The sequence below is a fragment of the Lipophrys pholis genome, assembly GCF_963383615.2.
Source record: "Lipophrys pholis genome assembly, chromosome: 10".
NCBI lineage: Eukaryota > Metazoa > Chordata > Actinopteri > Blenniiformes > Blenniidae > Lipophrys > Lipophrys pholis.
In genome coordinates this window covers 15668745-15695974 of record NC_137640.1, presented here as the reverse complement: position 1 = coordinate 15695974, position 27230 = coordinate 15668745, and the positions used below count along the sequence as shown (strand labels likewise).

Here is a 27230-nt window from a genome sequence, read left to right as displayed (position 1 = left end):
TGGATCGCCAAATTTAGAACTCCCACGAAAAGCAGACACTAAGAACAGTTTGAGAAAATATACTCTCCAAATTACACTTAATGCCGAACACAATGATTTAATTCAGGACACATAATCAGACATAGTATCTGGATGAAGCATTGGTCTCATTATGTTAACAGGGTCTCGAGAGACACAGTTTCAGACATGGATTAGAAGTACAGTACTGCAGATATTTAAAGACCCTCAGCCAGCTCTCAAGACTTTCGGTTAATATTCACTTCTTTATGGCTCAATGGGGTTTATTGAATATCTTTCTTCAGAAATCTTTGCATATGGAAAACACACATACTGTATGTGGTCACCATTAAAAAGCAATACAAAGAAGCTGTAAATCACATTAACGTGGCTCCAGATTCAATGACTCAAACTAAATTGTCACAGGCTATTTTTTCCACCAAGTGACCTTTGCCTGCCCAGGAGTCCCACCCACTCACTTGTGTAGCCATCCTGTCCAGCCATGTTCTGTCCAGTCTTATCCAGAGTAAAGAGAGCAAAAATAGCACAACTTCCTGTTCTTCCAGCAACTCCAAATACCTTTGACGTCACTGCTTGCTGGGGTCCAAAATTGTTCCTTTGCGATTTTTGATTTATTTGTTCTGGACTGAAACAGAAATTGGCCCCATTGACTGTATTAGTCAACTGAGACACACTAAACCGGGCTGTTCAAGAACACAGTTGGCTTAATAAGCCATAGCTCTGCAGACATACTTCAATAAGGCTCCCTAATTTTGTACATGCATGTGAAATGTTGAAAAGCCATGCCAACACAAATGCACAAAAAGAACTATATAGATGCATGAAACACATAGTTAACTTTACAAGTACAGCTAGCAGGGATGTTCACAAGTCTGTGGGGCTACAAGCCGACTTGGCATTGGCACGGTGCTTTAGGTGAAAGACTGATCTGTGTCAACATGTTTGTTTCCATCATGTCGTTACTCTCATATATTGTGTGAACAGATTTGCACATGGCTGATGGCTGTGTCATTACTTTTTCAGCCATTCGCTTTTAAATCAAATAAAGGGACAAATGAAAGTATGCTCCAACAATTGCTGTTATTTCATGCATCCTAACAAATGTCTACCAGAAATGATGACGCTTCATTAAGTAGAGGTTTGAGTCAGGAATAAGAGACTGACTGAAGTGGACGAACACCTATAGAAACACACTGCTGTTGTAGTTGAACAATAATTTATATGAAATGCTAGGGGACATCTACAGAAACAAAACGGTGACGGGTGTGAATTGTTTTCAAAATGTCAATTTTTCACAGCATGCTGTTAATGGTATTGATATGATAGAACAAAGAAACACATGCATGTGTGCATGTGCTGCCCGTTCACGCATGGCAACACATGCACACACACTCGGGGTTTCCCAGTGCCCCATTCAACATATCCAGCCCAGCTTTGCTGGTTGACTTTCACTGCCTTCATAATCACAGTCCATCAGCATTCTTCTGGCTGAATCACGTAAAAAATTTACTGAATCATGACCTCGGTAAAACAAACTCCGAAACCACAAACTACAGCGAGCGCGCCAACAGTTACACTGGGAATACTGTAAACTAAATCCCACTCTAAAAAAAAAGTTACTAGTCCTTTTCAGTCTTTGAAACTTGCATCTCTGAGGCTAATCGGATAATTGGCTTGCGAGACAGCTCTCATTCTGGTTACCTAATTAGTAGAACTAATTTGTCACAAGCCAAAAACTAAATAGTTTAAGGACCAACATTTGGTCCTAAATATTAAACCCTTGCACAAAATCTATCTTGTACACTGCAAAAGTTTAGATACATTTCGCTTGAGAAAAGCTCAAAAGTACTTGGGTCCCTCTGTTCATCTAACATGGAGAACTTGCACACCCCTCTGAGAGGCTTTGTGTGCACAGCTGGGGAGTCCATTTTCATTTTTAGCCTGGCCCTCCCATCTTCCTCCTTTCCATCCCCCTCTGTCACTCTCTCTGCCTTGCTTCTTTACCTTGTTCCACTCCTCATCAGGAAATGTCTACAACAACTCCACAAAGAAAGTCTGTTTTGTCAGTCTTGTGGGAATGTTGTAATTGACAGGGGTTGTCTTCATTGTGAAAGTGAGTGATTGTGGCGTTTATTTACACAGATACAAATGCACATCAGTAAAGAGGTTAACATGAAGAGCTCGGCCAACAACTTTACCTTGGTGAGGGTAACAGCAGGGTAGAGATAGAAAGAGAGGATGGCTGCTAAAGGCAATGGTCAAGTAAAGGCAAGGCTGATAAAAGTATCTGGAAATATTTAGTTCTGTTCTTTTTATTTCTATCCAAGATTCAGACATTTCTTATTTACCTGGGGACTGGCCCACCTATTTCCAACACCCTGCCATCACTTCCCACCACACACATACCACAGACTACTGTTCAAAGTGCAGGAGACAACCACCCACTGTCTGTCTGAGCTAAGTGTATGAAGTCATCAGCTTTAGAGGAGCCTGCACACTGGGAATCCTCACCAAGTGCTGAAATAATGAATCAGGAGCTTGTCTAGCCTGACAGAAACAACACTTACAACCACACAACAACATCAAAGCGTCCCTGGTTCGATATCTGTCCTGACATTAAAGTGCATGTGTGGGTGGGTAGTCCACTGATATAAGGCAGGGTCACACCACAGTCTACCACTCCTCCAGTCTGACCGCTTGGTGTCCATCTCCTAACTAATCTGGTCTTATTTGAGTTGACTCCCGAGCAATAAAATATTTGAACATTTTAGTCACAATATAGACAAAGGGAGTTTGCACAACATTTTACTCACTATGATTTAGTCATTGCTGAGGACGGACGCGCTAAGCAACTCTCACCTAAACACTGTTATCTAGGCCACGCCATTAAGAAAAACAAAAGTGAAAATAAACATTATTATTTTGAAATACAACATATTTCTAGTGTCAGATTCAATATGGACACACATTATCAGAAGTTTTAAAACACCTCAATTTTTCCAGTTCTTTTTTGCAATTCAAGTGTTTTAAGTCCAACAAACAGCTTGGAATGTTACAAAGGTAAGTGGTGAACTGGCAGAGGGTGAAAAAGGTTGGGTTACTCAAAACTGAAATAATGTACCTTTTAACATTCGTATTGAAAAAGTGTTTTTTGTGGAAACAAGAAATGGGTTGGCAACATATTCTGCAGCAATGGCAGCAACAAGCCTTTGAAAGTTGGTGCTACTAAATTCTTACAGTTGTTCCAGCTTTTCTGGATTACTTATAACCCCTTCTGTTTGCATAAAAGCAGTGTTGGAGCACACTGTGGTACCAGACCCTCGTGAGTATCACATGAACAGTATTGTACTGCGGAAAGTAGTGTGTTCCTATGAAAATGGTCAGAAAAGGAACATAACAATGGAAGGGAGAAAGATCATCATAAAAATAAAATAAATTCTCCTACAGAGAAATTGTCTAGGTGTCAGAGAATACAATTTTCTTCACCACTGAGTGACATTCAGAAACTGAAACTCTGACATGACGAGGTCTGACAGACCCAAAGGCATGAAGGAATCAGTAGGCAAGTGTGATGGTCTGTGGCTGCTTTGCTGGATCCAGGGTCGGTGAACCAAAACAGCTACCACAGCATTCGGCAGTGCCATGCAATATCCTCTGGTACAAGTGTTTGTCTTACAGCAAGACAATGACCCAGGGCATAAGTCCAAGATCTGCCAGAAGAACATCAGATAAAAAGAGCTGGATGGTAAGCTTGATCACATAGAGGCGCCAGACTGAAACCCCATCCAGCTGCTCTGGGATGAACTGAGCAGAAAAGTGAACGCAAAGCAACCTACAAATGCCACAGAGAACTTAGAGAACTTCTCCGACAGAGTTGTGAAGAACGTTATGAAGAATTATCTATTTCTATTGGAGAAAGAAAGCCTTGAGTGTATCCAGCTGTTATATCTGCCAAGTAGCTACTTTGATGACTCATAAGTAGAGAGTTCATTGTGATTCATAAATTGATTCCATGATTTCTTTTTTTTTAACTCAAATTGTTTTGTTTGTTCGATGCTCTCATTTCAGAGTGCAAATTCTTTGCAGCTCCCAAAGCTCCCCAAAGGTCCTAGTATGTGTGGTAAAAGATAACTACGAATAAGATGGGTTCGATTTCCCCCGAGAAGGATCAATTAAGTATGACAAATCAAATAGAAACCCCAAAATCAATAGTAACTGGAGCAGGTCAAAGATGAATTGTGAAGGTGGTTTCCAAAACCAAATTGACTGTTTTAAAAATCATAGTAATTAAAGTCTAAAGCGTGTCGATATTCAGGGTAAATTACCAAAGTGGACTTTGGTCTTGTGACTCATATTTTCTAGTTGATGGCCTTGATGCTGATTCCAACACTATGATTAATGATGAGCCACACTCAAGAGCCAACAAGTGAGTAAAACTTCCACCAGCAGGAATAAATAGTCCCGTACGTATTCCTGTCAAATCAAAATGACAAAAACACGACTTCTACTTGTGTTTTCTATCAGTACAATGACTCAAGCCTTTTTAGGTTTTTTTTTAAGTACTTCTGGTATCCTGCTCTGTGACTTGTACCAGAGGGCCTTTTGCATACCTGTGCAAAAAATCATTGTGCGACATCTTAACACACAGTAAAGGCATCATAATGTGGAGGAGCTCTCACCTCTCTCGCACTGCGGGCCAGTGAAACCATAGACACAGGCACATCTGTTCGGTCCGATGCAGCGCCCACCGTTCTGGCAGCCATTCTCACATACAGCTTTTCAGAGAAAGATGGGAGAGAGAGAGAGAGAGAGAGAGAGAGAGAGAGAGAGAGAGAGAGAGAGAAAAGAACATTATTCACTCAAAATGTGTTAGTTATTAAACTCCTCTATTAGTCACTTAGAGATTGAGAAAGCAAAACCCCTTGAATAGAACAATTGTGTAACTAAGTTCTGTGAAACTTTGTTTTTTTTTTAAAAATGACTTTTTTTTCCCTCATGATTCCACAGTAGGAGTGTTGCATGGATTATTCTCGATTCATGAATGTAGTATTGTTGCTAATTTTAAGTCCAAACTAGTTTTTACTCACGTTGTCCACAGTGGCTGCCAGTGTATCCCTTCGTACACGAGCAGGCATCCTCTGCACAGCTGCCTCCATTCATACACCTGACGTTGCAGGACTGAACTGTAAAAAAACAAGACAAGAACATTGTTCAGTTCATGATGACTCAGAAAGAACATTAGAAGTTATAACATTTAAATGAGCGAAAGCAGCCTCACCACTAAAGTGGCACGTTTGTGCTTTTCCAGGATTTGTACAATGTCTTTATTTATCCATCTTTTTAAGTTTGAGACGGACAGACAGAGCTGGAGCCCACAGGCCACAGAGCGGGGGTTAATCGTGCAGACTCCAGGCAGACAATAAGTTGAGCCAGCTGTATGCTACAGTTAATCAGTCAGGAATTTGCTGAAAGCAGAGGAAAGCTGGGTGAGGAAGTCTAAGGAAGAGGAAGACGAGAAGCCAGGTACAGCAGGAAAAATAAAAGTGATACATAATAAGGTGCGCAGAGGAGGAAGGTGGGACATTTTTCATTGACGTGTCGAGCTGACGGAGTGAAACCTCTGTCATGAGAAGCAAGGCCTTCTGGCCTGGAAGACTGTTTCGTTAGAATGACAGATTCTATGTGATGATCTTAAACGTGTAGATGCATCTTCTGACTGGCCAACTGACCTTCCTGGCAGTCAGGCGACTTTCAGCTGAGCCAGCTTTTTTTTTCATTGCAGCTTAAAAGTTTTTGTTATTGACCCTGAGTCTCTTGCTTTCACTGCTTCCTTCTTCACCCTTTTTCCTCTAACCTCTGTACCCTTCAAGCTCTTCTGTCTATATCTTAATCGCAAGTTCAATATTAATTTCCTCCATTGCTGCCTTTCTCTTTCTTCTCCATCTGCCTGTTTATGTCTCTTTCTCTATTTAACATTTCTGGCATGCAGGACTGTGCAGCACAGGGGAAATGACTGAGCTTCCCTGTAGCTGAGTTTGTTTAATGAGACTTTCTGAGTTTGCACACTTGCCAACAGGAGGCATTTCAGCCACTACAATCCACTCACTTATTTTGACTGTGCATAAACACACTAAATACAACTTGTGTGAGTCATCTTGAGCGAAGGTACTAGAAATGAGCTTCCATTGTGATTGTCCACGTCTGTCTTACAGGACCATTACACAAAAACTGACGTACGTGTGTCTTGGAACTTAACCTCGTGTTGTTTAATGAATGCAAGGCAAAGGTGTAACTCACTAAAACGATCAACCAAGCTTTGATTTCTTCCACATATTTATTGCATCTCGAAGTCTAGAAGGAATTGCAGTTAAACTTTCTCATTCTGCAGCAACACTTGGCAGTCTACATCTACAGATTTGGCAGAGAATGCTTTGGTCTGGATTGTGCCTCCTGGCGACATATGGTCATAAATTCAAAGAAAAAAGTTTTGGACTCTAGGGCAGTTGGGTTTACAGGTTAGTCTCACTCTTCTGACTATTTCCAGCTCACTCTGAGGAGAAATGCCTCAGCCAATTTCAAATGTAGCTTTTAGTGAGCAAAAGGTTCATCCAGCACACTCTTTACTTTCTTTTTTCACTTAATCCAATAATACGAGCTGTGGTGTGAAACATGGCTAAGGACTGCAGTGAATGATTATTTTTTCCAAAGAAAAAAACCCGATTCCAGGCAGCTAGAACTAACACTCCCCCAATGAGGGCAACTTGGGTTAGCTCACCCGTATTTGAACGAATACCCCCTCCCCAGAAAACTATTTCTAAATAGGTCAAAGAAAAAAGTCTTTGGCTGGAGATGAGAAACACAGCAGCGAGTTCTCTGAAACAAGACTGGAGGATGAAGAGGCAGGCGAGAAGACAGACAGAAAGACATTGGATTTATTGAACGTCGTCGTTTCCTCTGTGACATGAAGTATTTTGAAGAAAGAAAGACGAGGATAGAGAAGAAAACAGGCACATTCAGCCAGAGAGGAAGAAGATGAGCTCACTGGATCGCCTCACTCTTCTACCGCCCCTCCGCCCCCCAATGACACTCCATCACCTTCAGGTGGAGAGAGACATTTTGCCCCAGTGACCTATGCCTGGAAAGCTGCATGAGTAAAGCAAAAGGGTAGGGGGAATGTGCATCTCTCTCTCTCTCTCTCTCTCTCTCTCTCTCTCTCTCTCTCTCTCTCTCTCTCTCTCTCTCTCTCTCTCTCTCTCTCTCTCTCATATTGTGGGCGTACATCTTCCATCTGGGGACAAAACTCAAGTTCCCATCAAGAGATGGGTTTTGGTCAAACTAAGTTTAAGGTTATGTCCAAGGTCAGGATGACGTAGACAAGTGAAGCAAATGTGTGTGTCGACCTGTATTTACTACTGTTGTGGGGACTGCAATCCGTTTACCTCCTCACATAATGTGGACTTGTCATCCTGAAGGCCATGAGGAACAAGTCACCATGAGGAAAGCATATTTTAGGACTTATGTTACATTAAAGTAAAAGTAAGGACCGCGAAGGTCCGAATAAGTCAGCAGGGAAATAAATGCAAGTCATTGTAATCTGACTGAAGGTATCTTCCAGACCCACAGCAAAAGGAGTTGGGTGTAGCGTTGTGGCAGCACAATGCTCCTCTGTACTCTGGTGGTGTCGTCGGTGAGCTGTTCACATCTGGGATTTTTTTTTTTTTTACGAGAAAGAGTGAAACACAGGAAGTCCCAGCTTGTGTGTGTGAGTGAGCGTGTTGGAGTATGTGCGTCTTATGGAAAACTGAGGTGCTTTATAGCTGTGTTTTGTCCTGACTTATACGTGCCGCAGAGACCTGTAACAAGTCAGTCCCGATTTCACCCTGGATTGGGAAGGATGGGTGAAATGAAAGCTGCATAAATCTAACAAATGAAGACCTAGGTCCTAAGGCATCCTTTAATTAAGGTGGACAAACATTTTTTTTAAATGTTCCGTGGGTATTTCAACAAATCACAATTCATTCGTTAGTCAAAAGGACTTCAGGATTGCGGCATCACCTGCTACAAGCATTAGGCTCTAGAGGGGATGTGAACATAACTTGTGGTTATGCTGGAACGCTTTCTTGGCTTTGGTGAATCACAAAAACATAAACTCCTGACATCAAACTGCACCTACATAGGTATAAAGATGCCACAAGTAAAGGTTCTCGGGGAAGACAATGTGCACAAAATGTGGCTTGATTTCACAAATGAGCAAAACAACAGTGGAACTTATATTGTGTAGGGGTAAGGATGGAAACACAAGCTGTATTTGAAATGTATTTCCATACAACATGGACTAAATTCCAGGAATTATTCCAGACACTCCACGTATATGAGACTCACAAGGCTTCCCTCCTGGGTTAAACATTTATGTATTAAAAAGAACTATACATTTTTGTCTGTGTTTCAAAGTGAAAGGTGCACTGGGGGAATATATTGACAGAAATTGAGATGATATGAGCCAAACATCCAACATCATATTTAAAATTGGAGACAGCGCAACAGCTAAACTCATGCTGGAATTGTATTCAAGTCTAACTTTGTGTCCCTTATACAGAGCTTTGTTTGGTAATTGATTAATTACACCAATGGTCAAAATTGATACTGACACTGGTGTTAAGAAAGTACATTTTATTATTTCCCATCTCCACATTTAATTCGAGGAAATATAGTCATCCACCCTGTTTTCAGCAAAGATAATTATGCGATTAACTCACATCATCCGTTTTCCAGGTTAATTAGACCAATTTATTTGATTGGTTTGTTTGCTTACCTCATACTTAACAGGACAGAGTAGAGCTTTGTGGGCAGGATGGACTGTGTTGAGGCAGCATGGTTTCTAATTAAAAGGACCCCTCTCTGACTTTCCCAGGGCTCAGGACTGCTGCTGGTCAATCACCAGTGGAAGCCTGTCAGTCGACAGACAGCTGTTTCTCGGCATTAGGGAGAGAACATCCCTGGTAATGATTTTGTAATTATGGTTATGGGAAGACAAGGTAATAAAGACGACCCTGTACAATTCTCAGCACAGCTGCTCTGCCCTAAACTGTGGTTTATTACAAGGGTGACTTACAGAGTGAACCTTTTGGTCTGGGAAGTGACATGACAACTTCAGGTTATCAGTAAGTATGACTCATGTCTTGATGAAGCCACCTTGGCTTTGCAAAGGTTTAACTTTTTGGGGGACTTGTGTTCACTTCCAAAAGCCTTCCAGGCCTTCAACAGAAACATGTGCTTGAATTGTTCATTGGCAAAAAGCGAAGATTCCAGGAAGAGTCATTAAAAAAAAAATCATGGTCCACCATCTGTGTGGACGCAACAATAATCACTGGCTTGTCGATTACATGCAGAAAGTTGCAAATGTGTTGTTGATTTATTTGAACTCTGCATTCCACAGGCAAGATGTGAGACATAAAGATGCTATCTATAACAGAGCATACCCGGGTGTTAAAATCAGGCTATATAATTAGGCCAGGAAATTGGTGTTTCAGAATGGATCACCGTAGAGCAGCAATTTGTTTCCAACTGCAATGAATTATCTTGTTAAATAGTGGCGGATTGCCAAAAGTTGAATTTGGGAGGTAATAGCATTTGAAAACACAAGATCTACGATGGTGGTGTTTGCCTTCCCCTGGCATGGCTTGAAGCCACTGAGACTGATGATGTTGTGAAAACATTTTTTGGCTAAATAATTGGTTTAAAACCACCTAAAACTGTTAATTTTACCCTGAGGGAATTCTAATCAAACAAAGTTTTATTACAAAACACCGGTGCAGCAAAGACAATTAAATACATCCAGCCACATCTATAGAAGTTTGGGAATATTCAGATTTGGCAGGGTGAGAAGCTTTACAGACACTTCAAACAGATCAAAAGGTTTTAATTGCAGGTTGAGAGCCAATAACTCACAGAAGACATCAAACCAAATAGTTAAACGACATGAGAGCTCTGAGAGCATCCAAAAGCAAAAATGATCGAAACCTACAGATATTTATTAGAGCCAACAGAGAAACATGAAAGTACCAATAACCATTTGCTAATTGTAGCACTTCAACATCATCTCTGAATGAACGGACATAGTTTGAGCTCCTGTGCCATTTATAAACTTGCCGAAGTGAATACCAGCTGAGGAAGGCTGAGAATTGCAGAGCGTGGCCACCATTTCAGCCTTGCTCTGCTGAGCTCTCACAATAATTTATCACTTCACTTTCAGGGGTCATTTAAGCCCCGAAGGAACATGACTTCATAGCTTTTTCCAAAGCTGTGACTCTGCAGGACGTCTTGCAGGGGAGGCAGCTTCTCCCCACCTCACCTCCATGGTCCTACATATGGCTGGAACAGATCCTGTTTTACACCTCCGGGTTATAGGCAAATGATACTCGCTGTGCGTGTGTGTGTGTGTGATACACATCACATTTTTCTGTCTGCCTGTTTGAATTGATGTGTGAGTGTGTGTGTGTGTGTGTGTGTGTGTGTGTGTGTGTGTGTGTGTGTGTGTGTGTGTGTGTGTGTGTGTGTGTGTGTGTGTGTGTGTGTGTGTGTGTGTGTGTGTGTGTGTGTGTGTGTGTGTGTGTGTGTGTGTGTGTGTGTGTATACCTCCCTTCAAGTGAACATATCTGTGTGTTCGCGCGTTTAGAGGAATGTGAGCATGTGTAAAGGGTCTGGCAGGGGCCAAGCGTTACTGATGAGCTGACATTGGCCTACTAAAGCAGTGAAGCTGAACACATTGCACGCTACTTAACACACGCATTGACATACACAGTGGTGCTTAACGAGAACGGTTTTGGTATGTCCTGTACACATTAACTGCGTATTTAAACCCTGCACACACTGCAGTAATCTCACAAACACAAATGCGATTTCACACACTGTGTATACTGACTGAAACACTTTGCTCCACTCCAAACACACACATCCTGAGTGGTCTGCAACTAAGCCCAGTAGACTGAGCTGTGGCAGCCAGACTCTTGACTTTAATCCTGACAAACCCTGTGACCTGAAGGCTGTGCCGGAGGCCTGGGAGTTACTACACTACTATTACAATGGCTAGTACTTTTCTGGCTGTCGGAGGAGAAAGGTAGAACAACTTTTGGATGACAGCCTCGCAGTTGGAGGCAAAGACACTGAACCTGCTCAGTGTAGCAGACAACATGTCATCAGTAGTTTCAGCTGCTTGGCAAGATCACAGTTGAGGGAAGTAAAGCTCAAAGTGTTTCTGAAGTAAAAAGATATGTTGTCATTAATATATTTGACTTAGTGGGTAATGCTCATGTACAGAAAATAATCAAATGAGGTGACAGTAGGCCAAATGTCCTCCAACAAAAAGCTTAAATCTGAAAAGAACTCATTTGATCCACTGTCCAGCTGTTCTGTTTCAGGTTTCTCCGTTTTCTAATTTCTAATTTTTCATTTTCCAGGTGTTACATGCTGAACTATTTCTAGAAACAGAAGAAAGTTGGGAAATTCCAACTTTTACTTGGAAAGAGGAGTTGGTAAGCACCTTTGTTATATTCTGACAGATTTAGGACAACTTTCTCAGTCGTTTTCAGTCTTCAAGCTGTGCTCACATTCTGCTACACAGGTACACACATGAACAGGTATGATTGGGGTCAAAGTCAGAAAAAGTACTCTGAAAAACTTAAAGATATAAGAACAAAGGAAACATGGAAAATCCTAATTTCAATACCAGAAATGTGTTGTTTTTCTGTTTGTTTGTTTGGTCAAACTTTGAGGTGTAAATCAATCGATCATCAAAGAGACGTTTCAGCTGACGAACGGTTAGATTTGGTTCTCAAAAGGCAAACACCAAACAGTCTATGTGCAAGAAACAGAGTCACAACTTGTCCCTGATTTGAGTGGGAATTCAAACTAATGCAATATAATGGTTTGAATGGTGTGAATATAGTCAAGCAGCCTCCACCACTTTAATTTGACTTCCAGTGCCAGTATCTTGTGTTGGGGGATGACATTGGATAAACGATCTTACTGACCTCCTGCTCCTGCTCCACAGCTGGGCGAGAGTTGTCCATTGGAACAGGTACACATGTTGGGTCTGGAGCAAAAGCCATCGCCACATGAGTTCCTGCAAATTGCTGAAGAGAGAAAGTAGAAGGAGGAGAGGAGTCTTTTTTTTTTTTTTATTCTTACTTTATTCTTCATGCTTTTATCGGTGCCTTACACAAACACAATGACACCATGAATATTTGTTATCTTCTCCACCAAGCTTTGTACTAAAGTATAAGTGAGGATTTAAGAATGGAGAAACTTACGAACAATACACTGGTTTCCTCCAGGCAGAGTCTTCCAGCCTGGACAGCAGTATGAATGGAAGCGGGAACCACACACATTGGGCCTAACGGAAGAGAAGGACAGAAAGAGCAAATAAATTCACTACTCATCCAGACCTCCCTAAAACAATTCAGTGAAATCCCTAAACAAATAGACACAGGTATGAGATTTTTTCTGAACCGCTCAAGGTGCATGGTCTATGGATTCAGAAAGAAACTAAACAAGCTTCGATACGAAGCTTCTTCCAGTGATGGAGGTAATATCAGAGTGGAGAAGGAGAGGAAACCCCGGGGGGGGCTACAACACGAAGAGTAACATTTTGTTTTCTTTTAATGCGCAATCTTAATCTCAGGGGGACAGAATGCGTTAAGTCCTCTTCACTCTTTCTCCCATGTGGCTATCCTGTTTTCTGGAAAATACCCAATATTGCACTCCAACACAAACCCAGCCCTCTCAGTCAGCTCACTGGGGGGAAGCTGGCAGCAAACTTTGACCCTGGCCGACAGATGTAAGAGTCATCACAGCTTACGGAGAGCTCCGATGGCCAGACAGGTTAGCCACAAAATTTTCCTCAGAGGAAATGGCTAAACCACATCTAGAGATGACTGACTGCGCTCACACACGCACCAACACACACAGGCTCATGCAGCAGGACTGGAGTCTGCTGCTACTTTAGAAGCTGACGTGAAAAACAGCATTCTTTTGGCATCCATGAAATGATCGTGACATTTGAAGGCCTATTATAATGGGTCTTTGTGGCAATTGTGCTGGTGTCTAGATGTTTGCATTTTCTGAGGCCATGACAAACAATTGTTGGACCACAATCTAATAAATTGGAATACAGCCTGATCCCAGTGCTCATGGTAATTTGTCACTGGATCTCATCATGTTAGTATTGGAGACAGAAACTCCAAGGATACATTTTAGAAAACCACGGTTTTCTAATTCTGGCCAGTGACTGGTAAATCAACCTCATTAGAAAAAAAGTAAATAAAATAAAATGACTGAGTTTTAACCCCTTGATCATAAATATCATACCGACATATCCCATGATGCAGTTCAATAGCGCCTATTATTAGACTTTATCTGCCTCGTCAACACAGTTTTCTACATTCTGACAGTAATTCAGTCTTCCTGTGAAAACCTTCTCAGACCTTATTCTCAGTAATCCATGAGGGTTACCAAAGTCATTTTATAAATGTCCTCACACATAGAAAGGTACACTGCCCAGAAAGTGAACTATATATTAGTGTTGTGACTCTTTAATTTAAAGCTTTTACAATGTTTGGAAGCTAAAGCTTTCTAAACTTCTACTCAGCTGCTCTAATTGATTTACAAAAATAGATGTTACATGACTTTTTAAAAGAATGTACATATAAATGGAGAATTATAATCATCACTTAAAAAAGAGAAAAGAAAAATAAAATCTATTTACAAATGAGAAGGAGGTAAAGGAGGTGAAGAAGCAATTTTGCATAATCGAGACGGTGGAATCAACACCAATTACATGTTTTTACTCTTTGAATAAGTTTTTTCAAGGCAATAGGATATATCTTTAAAGGTTTTCTGTTGTCTTTCAATGTTGGACAAGAACAAGGCTCCAAGTTTAGTTTAGCACCAAGACTGGAAATGAAGAAAGCAGCTGACTTGGCTTGGTCTAAAATTTAAATACCAGTGTCCTGAAAACATAGCTATTGACATAATATATGACTGTCTTTGCTTCTGCCAACAAAACACAAAACAAGTGTAGACCATAGGTAGAATATTCAAGCGCAACATTAGGAATAAAGGTCAAGACATGAAGTTGGGACTTTAGTGTTCTGCCAGATGAACTTCTTCCTGTGAAACAGATGACCCTCCTCGCTAGAAAGTGTCTGTGGTAACCCCAGGCCGTCACCCGCCCCACCAGATGACAGCTGAGGTTTGAATCTCTGATGAATGGAGAGCAGAGCACACCTCCAATCACATTAACAGATGGCATGGGGAGGAGGGGCAGACAAACAGGTGGGCGGGCAGGCAGAAGGTGCTCACGTAGACAGAAATATAAGGGAGATAAAAAGGAAAAAGAAAAGGTGCAAACGGGAGGAGAAGGGGCTTCTTTCGAGAGCTGGCAGACAGTAAAATGTGAACGTTGGTTTTAGAGAGAAAGTGTGAAAAGAGTGAGAGGCGATTAGGGGGTGGGGTGGGAAAGGAACTACAGATCAGTGAGTGAGAAAGCAAAAACAAGTTTATGCTGCGAGAAAGCGGAAGCAGAAGGAGGAGTGGGAGCAGAAAACAGAGATATGGAAACGAAGCAGAAAGCCGCACAAGTGAGAAGAGGCCAGACCCTTGGTGGGGGTTGGATTTTCTGGGCAAACACTCAAACTGAAAAAGGTAAAAAAAAAAAAAAGAAGTTTTAAATTAAACTTGAGAAGTTGACATTCCAAAACTTAATGAGCAGGCAGTGACAAAATCTACACTGATCTATTTCTACATGCAGCAGAGAAGATTTTCCAGCTAAATACCGGCGGATGTCAATATATGAAAGACTATAAGGGTCTGACCCTGAGGTCAGGAACTCAGGTTTGTTTTCCTTCCACTGGTGCTCTCTCTCAGTCTTTCTCAGGGTCGTTCTCGGTCTCCATCACAGAGAGGAGGCTCCGAAGAGTGAAACAAAGACAAACTGAATGAAAAGCAGACATAAGGAAGGAGTTTAGGCCCTGGGGCTTTCCTTAATATTGAAATGTCCCACTGTTCTCAGTGCTCAATCTAAAGGAGATTAGGTCTGTGTGGCCATGTTGCAACCTTTGAAGTTTCCGTCAGCCTGTGATTGCTCAATAATTCCCAATAATAGTAATAAAAGGAAAGCAGCTGCCAACTTATCGATAAGCATTGGGAGATGAATGACACTGAAATTACCATTTGAAGTGAATAGAGCACAAGAAATTACTGTAAACCAAAAATAGTGAAACAGCATTTTACATACTGCAGTACAAGGCCTGCTGGTTGTATTGTGTTTAGAAGCGAAACAATCTGCATTGTTGAGAGAGAAAAATCCAACATTCACCAGTGAATTGACCTTCAAACAGCTTTTATACCATGACCAGGATTTAAACCTGGATCCTCCAAGCAGCAATCAGGTCGGGCGCTAACAAAATACACTATACATCGTACCACAACAGATACACACTATATGACCAATATTTGCTCATTAACAGATGGACTGTTTTAAGTTTTTAAGTTTAAGTAACAAACAAAAACAAGAGTTTTGGCCGAAGGGTCTTTTTCACATAGAAATAAAGCAAGGTCATAGGTTAAGGCAGTTCAAAGCAGCCAGTCTTGACCGACCTGTGAGGAGCACTGGGAAAACAACTATAGTTTGCTTCCATAAACCCACGAGAAACCCACAGTTGATGGAGCTCCAGGTCAGGTGCCTGTGTGTGTTTCAGTCTGAACACGAGTCACAAATCATCTGCCTGGTATGTGACCACTGCTCAAAAAAAGCATTCATATATTATAAGACTTCAGCAACACCTGGGCCTCCTGCTCTCCATATATACAGGAGAAGAGGTGATACAGGAATGTAGAGGATAAAAAAATAATTCAGCTGTAAGATAAGGCAGATTATATTGATCAGTGAAGGAAGATTTATTCCAGGTGCTTTTGCGTCATAGCGAGAATGCTATGTGTTTTTCAGATAGATGGATGGATGGATGGATGGATGGATGGATGGATGGATGGATGGATGGATGGATGGATGGATGGATAGAGTTTTACAAAGAAAACAACAAGAAAACAAGTGAGACAATTTAAGCAGTCAATAGCTTTGGCACTTGTAGACCAGATTTGAAATTGAGGTGAAGTAAGTGACTGACATGAAGTCAAATTGAGACCTACAGGGAATCAAGAAAGATTCTGGTGACATATGCACATGGATTCTCTTACTGTTCTGACAAGATAAACAGATTCGGTAGTAACAAATTGACTTATACTGTGGTTTCCCACATAAACCCAAGAGAGGATATTTGTTTAGGCTTTTATTTCTATTTGAATAGTAATAAATGTCTTTCTGAACCAAGCTGATCTGTTGCACAGCTGATAACATTTGTGGTCAGAGACAGCAAAATGTTATACATGTCAATCAGCTGTCCCAGATAATCTCGTCAGTAAATTTCCCTTTTAGCCTGTATACAGAGTAAACACAAAATGCACAAACCTATGAAACCCTGAAATGGCAGTTAATGCATATAAAACACAGAGGAAAGCTGGCACACGTTCACTGATGTCAAATAAAAATTCTGACTGAGGTTTATTTTAAAGGGTCTTTACCCAAAACTGCGTTCTTTTAGGTTTGACGTCAAGCAATTTCTCCAATGGGATTCAATATGGGGAATTCTGTTTTTATTCTATTTGAAATGTAGACAACCTCCAAGGCCTACTATAAATAAAAGACCAAATCCAGACAATCAGGGTGGTACTAACATTATCCTGGAATGGTCTGGACTGATTCCCTGATTTGAGGCTGAATGTCTGCCAAGTTCACCAGCATTCGTCTATTTTGCAGAAGTGGGTAAATGTGTGCCAAACAGGTCTCAATTATTTAAAAAGGAAAAAAAAAAAAAAAAAGGATTTTTTTACTCTAATGTACATGAAATCTCATTGGGCAATAAATAGTCATCTGTTTCAGTTGGCTATGCATTAGAGAGGAAAATACCCTGTCTTTGCCTCATACTTTCCCTCTCTCAGTCTACCAACTAGATAGTCAATCACTAATTGAGAAAAGCGAGCCAGACAGCCAACCAGCCCGCCTGAGGCCTGATCAGATACCGCCTGTGAGTGGACCAATGCCAGGGGCAGTGCACTGTTGTAGCCAATAAATCAGTCAGTCAGTATCAGACCCTATGCTACTAAAGACAGACCAGGGGATATGAAGTTCGAGCCAGCAAATAAACACTGCACCCCAGCCCAAGGCCGGCGTAATGACCGTCATTAAACTAACTCCATCTCCCACCCACAAAATCTGTGAAAACCCACGCTGAGTTGCTGACAGTTCCCCATGACGGGTGTAAGAAACAAGCGTGACTTTGCACATATTATAGTTAACTGATGTGAATGAGTTACAATAAAATTCAACAACTCCTATGAGAGGAACTTTTGGCCCACACCAACGTAATAAACATCCAAAAGACTTATTCATCACAACTGTGCTTCGTTTATCCTCAAAGCTCCAGTCCAGAGGCAGTTAGATGAAACAGGCCCACACATAGGTGACTAATTTTACCAGATTTCGCAGGACGTGTGATCTATTTTAGTCAACGACTGGAACAGTAACTGGAAACAAGATTCAACAGATGAGGCCACACTGCTGAATGTACTTCAAAGTTATATTGAGTAACAGTTACCAGGAAACACCTTGTAATCCTATAAAATCCCATAAAAATAATGTAGAGTTTGTGGTAGCCCAAAGCCCAGCATGCAAACAGAGCTCTTCACCTTAACTTACCCCGAGTTTTAGAGATGTCCTGTATAATCACATCACCTATTTAATTCTCTATACAAAACTATCACTGCGTGAGCATCTCATTGCTACGACAGCAGAGTTTCCATAACGTAGCCATGTAATGGAAAACGTCTGCGGGCTTGTGTTACTTGTTCTCATGAAACCACAGACGATTTGATGGAAATAATCCACTATTGTGAAGAACCTTGTGATTCCTTGACTGCCTCCTCTGGCTGCTCACTGCTTGTTAGACAAACTGTGAATGTGATTTATTGTTCGCCTCTGTCAAAACGTTTCATGTTTTTGGTTTGATGCCAACCCTGTGGTTGAATTCGGGGCTCTGTAAACACTTGGTGTGTCATAGAGGTTGTAAAAGGATCACACTGTGGCATAAAACATTCTTTATAAAAATGTGTCTAAATGCAAGATGAGAATGATTTTCTTTATTTAACATGGACAGGTTCCCTCTAAATCCAGCAAAATGAGTGACAAGGCAGACACATCTAATATTATCATGCAGCAGGAACTCCTGCTCGACATGTTTTCAGAGAAAACACCAGGTTTATGTGACCGGTTGTGAATTTTACCAGGCACAAGTAATAGGTTGCAATTGAATAAATCATACTCCAGTCTTTAGCCACTCTCTCTATCTTCCTCACTATTACTCTCACTTTCTTCATCATTTTATCTCTCAATTGCTATTCCAACCATTTTCCGTCCACTTTTATTTCTTCTGCTGCTTTGTCACCTACAGCGGCGAAACAAATGCCCCTTTTCATACCCCACTCGGGTGATACGAATACCTCATTTCCTGTGGCTTGGCACTGGGGGAACTATAAGCTGGGACAGATGGGAGTCTGATTGGAATAACTGATGCAGACTCGGCAAACGGCCTCCAACAGAACATCCTTTGTTTTTAAAGAAGAGGTAAAATTTACAATGAAAACTCTTTGCTGCACTGACATATATTGCACACCCAGATTCATGGTGTTTGGGAAACCAAGTGAACGGGAGGTGCCGCGGAAGAGAGACGCAGGAGGCTGGTTGCAGCTGGTAAGAGGTGATGTGATCCCTGGAGTTCATTTCACTGGATACTCCCCCACATATAGACACATAAACAACACCTTTGAAAACATACACACACACATATGCTCATGTTCATAAGTATCTCCCCACATAGAGAAATATACCCCACTGGCTGCCTCAACCTAAAAGATCAGGGCCTGCCATCTCTCCACAGCAGTCCTGAACTACTTTGTCCAGCTTAACTAACACACTTGAGGGAATTTGGGTCATGCTTTCCGCTCATCATCCCCTCATGAGACGCCGTCTATAGAAAGCTGCCTTCCCTCCCATTCCCATGAAAATGTCAATTTGCTGTAACGTGGGGATATTTCAGTGTGGTAAGCAGCCAGTTAAGGTCCAATATGTGATGTTTTTGAGAAAACAATGTGGTAGTATTCAGCGGCATAATTTGGTATAAGGCGAGCTTGGCCTCTGACCAGAAAGCACAGCAGTTGAAAGAGAGCTGCCAGGAAAACATAGACGGGGAAAACCATTTCAATTTCAAACCTTCTCCAGATACAGGTACAAGTTTATGAAAAACAAACTTCACACACTTTTGATTTTCAGCAGACGTCATGTACACATCTGTATGGTACAATATGGATAATTATATATGAACAATTGTTAAATAGATTGTTCCGTCAAAGAGATTTTACACAGACAAACACACACATAGGGAGTCTCACCCTCTAAGTGTCTCCTGGCCTCGGCGTCGAACCCGCTGCACCTCTCTCTGGTCCACACTGCCAGTGAAGCGGCTAGCTTGGTATTGTCCATTCCCAGTTTGGGCACAAGCTACGTGAACTGCCCCAAGACACACCGCCGCCCATCCCAGTAGGACCTGAGCCAGTTTCCCTGATCCCATTGGTCGGCCTGGCTTTCCCTCCAACCAAATCCACCCGGTGCCACCGCTCACTCGATGACTCTCGGTTCACCTGTGGACCCAGACTGAGCAGAAGGATCTGGAACGGGAGTCAGACCAAGTCTTGATGTGCACTCCGGAGCAGGAGCTGGACGGAAAGAGAACAAAGATCAAAGATATAAAACACGTCACTCCGACTGATATCAAACTTGGGCTCATCCAACACAGCACACACTTTTGATCAAATGTTTCTGCAAGACGGAGGACCTCATATGCCCTCATCATGGCTTCTTTGAACGAATCATAAACTGAATATTTTCAGCATGATTCAAGATGAGAAAGTGGATTTTGGTAACATTGTTTTTTCTCATCAAACAGAATCAATGTTGCACAACAATGTTTCTTTAGTTCGAGTTGGTTTAGGTTACACCTTTTGGCCTTTTATGCTTATTAGTGCATGATGTTTGTGAGACTAGCACTTCATTGTCAGGTGACATTATTTGAAGGAACAAAGCCTCCTGCTCATCAATTTACATGACATATCACACTGTGACCTGGTAAAAATATCTTTCTTTTTTTTGTCTATGTTTTTCAATGTCTTGTATAAGCTAATGAATACTACGAAATATTTACTTTTGCCAATTCAATAGTGTTGGCAAATAATTTTAGTTGGTTAAACATTATTTTTTATTGAACATTACTTTTATCAACAGAAACATTTACCAATGAAATACTCATGTCTCATTGCTTAGATTTAGTTAGATACCACATCCTAATGGATCCACCATTGAGGTTGTTTTTGGGTTAGGAAATGACTCTGGCTGTTTAACAGTTCATTTTAATAACTGCAATATTAACACACTGAAATATAGTGCATGACTTTTTATTGTTAAACATTCTTTATCCATAAGCATTTCAAGTCATTTATTGCCGATGTTGTTGTGTTACTTTCACCAGAATTTGTATTCAACTATTATTCTTAGCTAAGAGTTCCTCGCCAAGGTTTTTATCACTGCTACACATGAAGGTATAACTCTGGCTGATTACAGTTGGTAGACTTATTGGAATTCTACCTCCTGGCAAGTGTAACACTGTAATCTGAAAAACAGCTCTACTAAGGATCAAATCATTTTTTAAATCTCATATATTTTCCAACATTGTAAAACGACTTGCAATTTAATTAGCCTCTGATTTGATTTTCTTTTTGTGTGTGTTTTTTTTTTTTTTTTTGGTAGATGCTTTGTGGTGACATTAAAGAGAAAAGAGAAAACATATGAGTGCAAGAATGAATAAAGTAGTGAATTCGAGAAAACAGAAGAGGCTAAAATCTTGACTTTTAGCAATCTGTTTTCACTAGACAGCACTTCAAAGCAGTCTTATAAGTGGCTTATCACTCAACAGACACCAAATGCTCTATGCACTACAGAGGACAGAGGCGAAAGCCACAAGCTGATTAAAAAGACATGTTCGGTGACAAAAACCAAGTGACGTTCAATAAGAAGGTTTTATAGCATTATGAAGAGTAGAAAAGACTTTGATCAAACACAGTTCAAAGCCCTCTGAGAAATTTAAGCATGTTAAAATGGTGTGATTTGTTTCCTATAGAGATTAGACAGCCCAGTAAAGGGAACAGCATGAAATGGTGAAGCCACTTGGATAACAGACGAAATATCTTCCAAGACGTCTGACCAAGTCCAGCTGACCTGATCCAGTTTGCTCTGAGTTTTCTTTGGACCCCCGCACACAAGGAAAAACCGGCGACGTCACCATACTGCCACACACCAGCAGTGTTTGGAGTCTATTGTCTCTTTATCGAGTGTCTTATGTCTAACACTCTCATTAGTTAATTTCGAGTAATTTTTTTCCAAATACAGACTATTTTGAAATATGGGTCAATGGCCCATAGGGGCCACAAAATCAAACAAGAAAAAGGCATCATTGGTAACATGTCACATCATGACACGTTGTCCTGTTACAAATAATGTTTCTGATTGTTGCATACATTAACAATCAATCAATCAATCAATCAATCAATCAATCAATAAACATTTATTTATGAAGCCCATAAAAACAAAGACTATACTGTAACAGCAAGAGTAAAATCAAATCGAATCGAAATAAAATAAGATCAAATAAGATCAAATGTCACCAATATTACTGAGTTTTAAATGATTGCCTTGCCTTTAATAGTCAATATGTTGGGACTATGTTTGACCTAAATACCAACCTAATGATTAGGGGGCGCTAGAGAGAATCCAAAGATGAGAGAAGAAATAGGAAAAGGTCTCAAATACGATTGTTTTTTCTAACACTCAATCCACCACCAGACAAAAAAGAAGATTGGTAACATTTTCTCGTTGAAAGGATCAATTACTCAAAGGACAGAAAGTCGCCTGTTTAAATTAATCCCATTCATTGAGGGATTTATATAATCAAAATGTCATGATTTTGACTCTGCTAAGCCTAAACACAGCTATAACAGTACAAACGTGTCTTATGTGTGTTGATTCAAATCACAATGGAAAACATTCTGAGGTAAACTGCATTAGTCAGCCACAAACTCAAGTCTTCTCTTTACCCTGGCATTCACCAAAAGCTTAACTAGGGGTCACTGGTGATATATATACAAACTCAGCAGACACAACCTCCTGCCATATAGTCATGTCTCCAACTACATTACATATTTGGGCTGGACACAGAGCAGAAAACAGATTTATATCTAATGGTCCAGTATCCCACTGACTCACACTAATGTTTATGGTAGATGAGAGATTAGCAAAAACTCTAGTATGCAAGGGGTAAAGACTGATGTAGTGGCTTGGATAGACAGGAGCAGAGAGATGTTTATAGTAATGTGAATACAACTGTCTATAATTGCTGCATAGTTTGTATTTTTCTACCGTTTTTTTTATGTGAGCAGAATTGATACACGTTCTTTCACTTCTATGACCGAATAAGTATACTTTAAAAAAATAAAAAAAAAAGATTTTCTTCAAAAAAACTAATCTATCCTGAGACCACAGAAAGAATGTGGCTATAGCTGATTACAGAAACGTGCGTGAATGGAGGCGGGATCAATGGCGAACAAAAGAACTGCATGATCAATAACCAAGTTTGGGTTCTGCTGAATACTTCTCCAACTGTGCTGTCAAAGTAAAGCAGGTAAGACATCCTTTTGTGTCTGAGCAATCTCACTTGGATTTGTCACAGAAAACGCATCGTTTGCGTGAGAAAAACGGAAACTATAACCCGCGCAGAGATTTCAAAACTCCCAACAGCACGACTTTACAATAATGGCTTGATATTAAGCGAGAGATCCATGACACGGGTCAGCCATGAAAACCTGAACTTTTTCTCTTTTTAATTGCTGAAATGTGTTCTTCTGTGTTCCAAACTGCACCCGAGCCATTTCATCCATTTGCAGCAGGCTGAGACAGACGCGCAGTTTTCCACGATATCGTGTCTGTGCGTGTCACCGCAACTTTATGAATGGAGGCAAAACGCAGCATCAGCCCTGCTGCTCACTCACACACACACCAGTCATTCCCCGGTGGGAGAACACATCCGTGCGCTCGTGTTTTATTCCTCTTGACTCTGCAGGGAAGCTCATACTGCTGAAGCTTCCAAACAAACAAGCAATCAAGCAATAAAAAAAAAAAAAAACGTGACTTGGCTTCATTTGCCCCCAAATGGCAGTTTCCCAGAAGCCGGTTTTTGCGCAAAAAGAGTGTACAACTTCCGCGCTTCATCCATCAACAAAAACTTTCTATCTACCTTACATCCATCTATCTGTCTGAGACCGTCTGCACGCGAAGCGAGGGATTTGTCCATTTCCCTTCAACAGCCATGCAAAAGGACTTAATTTCCGTGAAACAACGGGATCTCTGGAACAATAGCAGCGATCAAAGCCATTGATAACTTCATTGTACGGTTGTCAGGAGATCAGTAAAGCGCACAATACCTTGCAGCGATTGGAGTGCCGTGGCGTCGAGGAGCCCAGTTTGACACAGAGTATGTGCCCCAGAATGCAATATTGAACTATAGCTTTGTGAGAAAAAGAGAAAAGTTAGGGAATTGCCCTGTTTGGAAGAGGGGAGGGGACAGTGAGGGAGCGAGAGAGAGAGAGAGAGAAGGAGAGAAAGAGGGGGTAGTAACGGACTGCAGGACAAACCCACATTCCTCAAGACTCCTGGAGTTGTTATAACAGGGGCCAAGCAGCTCCAGCTTCACACTGCTTCACTATCATCAGTCTGCAGCAAATCACTGCCTCAGGTCATCTCAGTGGTGAGATAAGAGTCCCCTCGGAGTAACGTTAAACCCCAACAGCAAATATAAGTCAACAATCTTTAATCAGAAACTATAAATATTCACTGGAGGGTGAAGGCACCATAACTGAGTTTTAAGTAAGGTTTGAAAAGAGTTGTACATTTTCATATTCTCTCATGTAGACCTTTAACGTGTTAATGGTGCCTGAGGTTTGCTTGTATTGATGATCTGTCAGGACTGTTGGGAGAAACTGAATTGTGAGCCAAAATCTTCAGTCAGAAACTAGAAAATATTCATTGAAAGATAAAGACGTCCACATTGATTTGTTTTTGAATACTGTGCAAAATGTATTTTCACAGCCTCTCGTGCTTTTATTAACACCAAAGCATAAAAACAATTTGTCCTGCTGTGTCAAATTTACGCTTGCTATTTAAATAGTGCTGCTATTTACTGCCCCAGCCCACCGGTGCTTGTGACTGACACATCCTTGTGCTTTGTTGCCACAAGTGCTGATAGGAAGTTAACATTGGGCGACTGGCCATCTGGGTGGTATATTGGTGAGGACAGCTGAGCACATCTCAAACGTTGATATCTGCTGCACTGATTTTCTCACCTTCACATCTAAAATGGCTCAGTGTTGAAACGACATTAAGGCTTGAACAAGCTGGGAAACTGTGGAGACAGTTATGAGTAGATCCACTGAATACCTGGATGGGGCAAACGAGGGTCAGAGGCATTCAAACTTTGAGTTCAGGAAAAAAAATCTAACACATTTGATTTAAGGGTGATACATCTATCACAAACTGCTCTGCTAAGAAGTCCATTATTTTTCAGAGAAATAGATTTTATATAGAGTGAGACTATTATCTTTACGGCGCAAATGTCTCATGAATAAAGCATGTATATATGTGTGTCTTTACTTACCAAAATATCTTTAAGCAAGGCCTGAATCATAAAGACATAAGAAATCAGTCTTCATCACTGTCTTCATCACTGTCTCCACATACGTTGGGGCCCATTCAGCAGCTTCTGCAATGCTTTTATGAGTGTTTTAGTTTTTTTTCTTGATGTTTGAAAGCAAAATTAGAGATTTGGGAGGGACCCCAAATATAAATGGACAGGAAGTCTTAATTACTTCGCATGCCTGTTGTGTGGCTTCTGTGCATCCATTTTAAGACAGTTGTGAGTCCTACAAACACATAACCTTATGGGGGAAATGTAGCATGAGTCCATAGCAAATATTGTGTGAATGTTGAGCATGTGATGTGCAACATGTAAATGAACTCCAGGTGAATTGTGAAAGAAAATTGTTCATGTGACACTTAAGATTTCAATATAATCCCAAGTGATTTGTCAATCATTTGCATATATGTGTTCACCTTTGTGTTCATAAATTGGAATAATTCATCAACACCTACATCAGCTCACATGATCACATATCAGTTTAATTATGCCCCTTGGAGTTTTCTTTGTGGAGTTCAGAGGCACGCACCACAGACACATGCACACAGATTTAGTTTTTCCCTTAATTTCTTGTGATGAGCTGAAATCTAAAAGGTGAAAGATTTGGATGACGTATCCTTGGTCAGTTTTCAAGACAAGATATTAACAAAGTTAGATAATCATATCCACATGCAAAGGGCTTTGTGCCTCTTCTGGACTTCACATGATCTAAATTTACCATCTAAATACAGGGAACAATGATTTCCGTAGAGGAGATGATGTAGTGAATCGTCTTGTGTGCAGATTGTGTTCGTTCATAGATAGGTATTGAGCTTGTTTACCACCAGATGCTTCAAATAACAGTGCAGATAATCAGGGAAAATTCAATCAAAAGCGATATTAGGTTGGGCTTTAGTTTTGGGACCCTAAACCTCGGACATGAGCATAAACATAGTCACTTAGTCACACAACCACTTGTGCAGTCAAACACTCTTTACACCCTAACATGGCTGTTTAGTCAAGTGGGGAACATGCAACACGATGTCCGACCAGCTATTCACGTGCAGCAGACTTACTTCTGCAGGATGATTTGTGATGTGCGGCAGGAATTCTCAGGGAGATTGAGTCTCACGCAGATACTATGAAAGACTAGGATGGATAGAAACAAAGTGGTGTGTGTGTGTGTGTGTGTGCGTGCGTGCGTGCGTGCGTGCGTGCGTGCGTGCGTGCGTGCGTGCGTGCGTGCGTGCGTGCGTGCGTGCGTGCGTGCGTGCGTGCGTGCGTGCGTGTGTGTGTGTCTTCTCTCATTTCCCTCCCTCTCCCTCCCAGCGCTCCCTTCCTCTCTCCTCTAAACAGAACCACATTTTGCCAAGCAGTGATCTGGCTACAGTGAAAACACACCACTGTCTAGAGTGTATTGTACTTTCAGCGCCCAGGGAAATACTTTTACTAGCCTTCCCTTCCCCTCTGTCTCTTTGCGCTCTCTCGCTCTCTCTCACTTGCTCCCTACCTCTTTCTTCTAAAGTACATACATTTGAATAGTCATACATAAACACTTAAATGCACAGACCCACATATGGCTATTCCCATGATGTCACTGATCTTTCTAATCGAGCTCATTAGAGTCTCGAAGATGCGACTTTCCATGATGCAAACAGGAAGCAAGAACACGTCCATCCATGATTGTGAGCTGTCGTTTCAAATTTGAATGAAAGAATAAAGGGTCCTGTTGATATTTGCACTGAGCTTCATGGTGACTAAATGGGCTTGTGTTGACAAACGTAAGCTGTTTGTTTTACATTAAGCAGACTATTACATACGCCTGGCTCGAAATCGGGGCAGATTGAGACAGCTCCATCACTGCAGCGGTGCAGAAGTTGGGGTCCCTCATGTAACTCACATTGTATGAAAGATGACAAGCCAGTACAAAAACCAGATGAGGATTGGATTGTCCTCGCATGAACACATAGTTGCAGTCGTTTACATTCACACACATAAAGCCTCTCTCCCCCGAAGACCGCACCCAAACACATATCCCATATAAGTCTCCTTTATCAATATCACACATCAAGAAGTGGTCAGCTGGAATGCAATTCTTTCTTTTCTTGGTATGATCACATGGTAGCTGACGTGACTGATATCTCTGTGTTCGCTCGAGCTGCATAATTAAAGCAATGCATGATCTCTCCTGGTGCTGAAAAAAAGTACCGAGGAGACCACCAGTGCTTGATGGGGGTTTTCAAATTGTCTTTAGCTTAGCCAGGAAATCCA

The 27230-nt window shown here is 41.1% G+C and overlaps 1 protein-coding gene across 1 annotated transcript in view; it reads right to left on the bottom strand.

Moving 5' to 3' along the window:
- Positions 1 to 23793, bottom strand: part of fbn2b (fibrillin 2b) — a 68919-nt gene extending 45126 nt beyond the window's left edge. The window contains exons 1-6 of the mRNA XM_080473248.1: positions 23713 to 23793; positions 19576 to 19899; positions 12327 to 12409; positions 12048 to 12149; positions 5106 to 5201; positions 4698 to 4793 (exon numbers count right to left, since the gene is read on the bottom strand). Of these exons, the coding sequence (XP_080329374.1) occupies positions 4698 to 4793; positions 5106 to 5201; positions 12048 to 12149; positions 12327 to 12409; positions 19576 to 19754 (556 nt within the window). The 5' untranslated portion in view covers positions 19755 to 19899; positions 23713 to 23793. The remainder of the gene's footprint in view (positions 1 to 4697; positions 4794 to 5105; positions 5202 to 12047; positions 12150 to 12326; positions 12410 to 19575; positions 19900 to 23712) is intronic.
- Positions 23794 to 27230: the final 3437 nt, after the last annotated feature.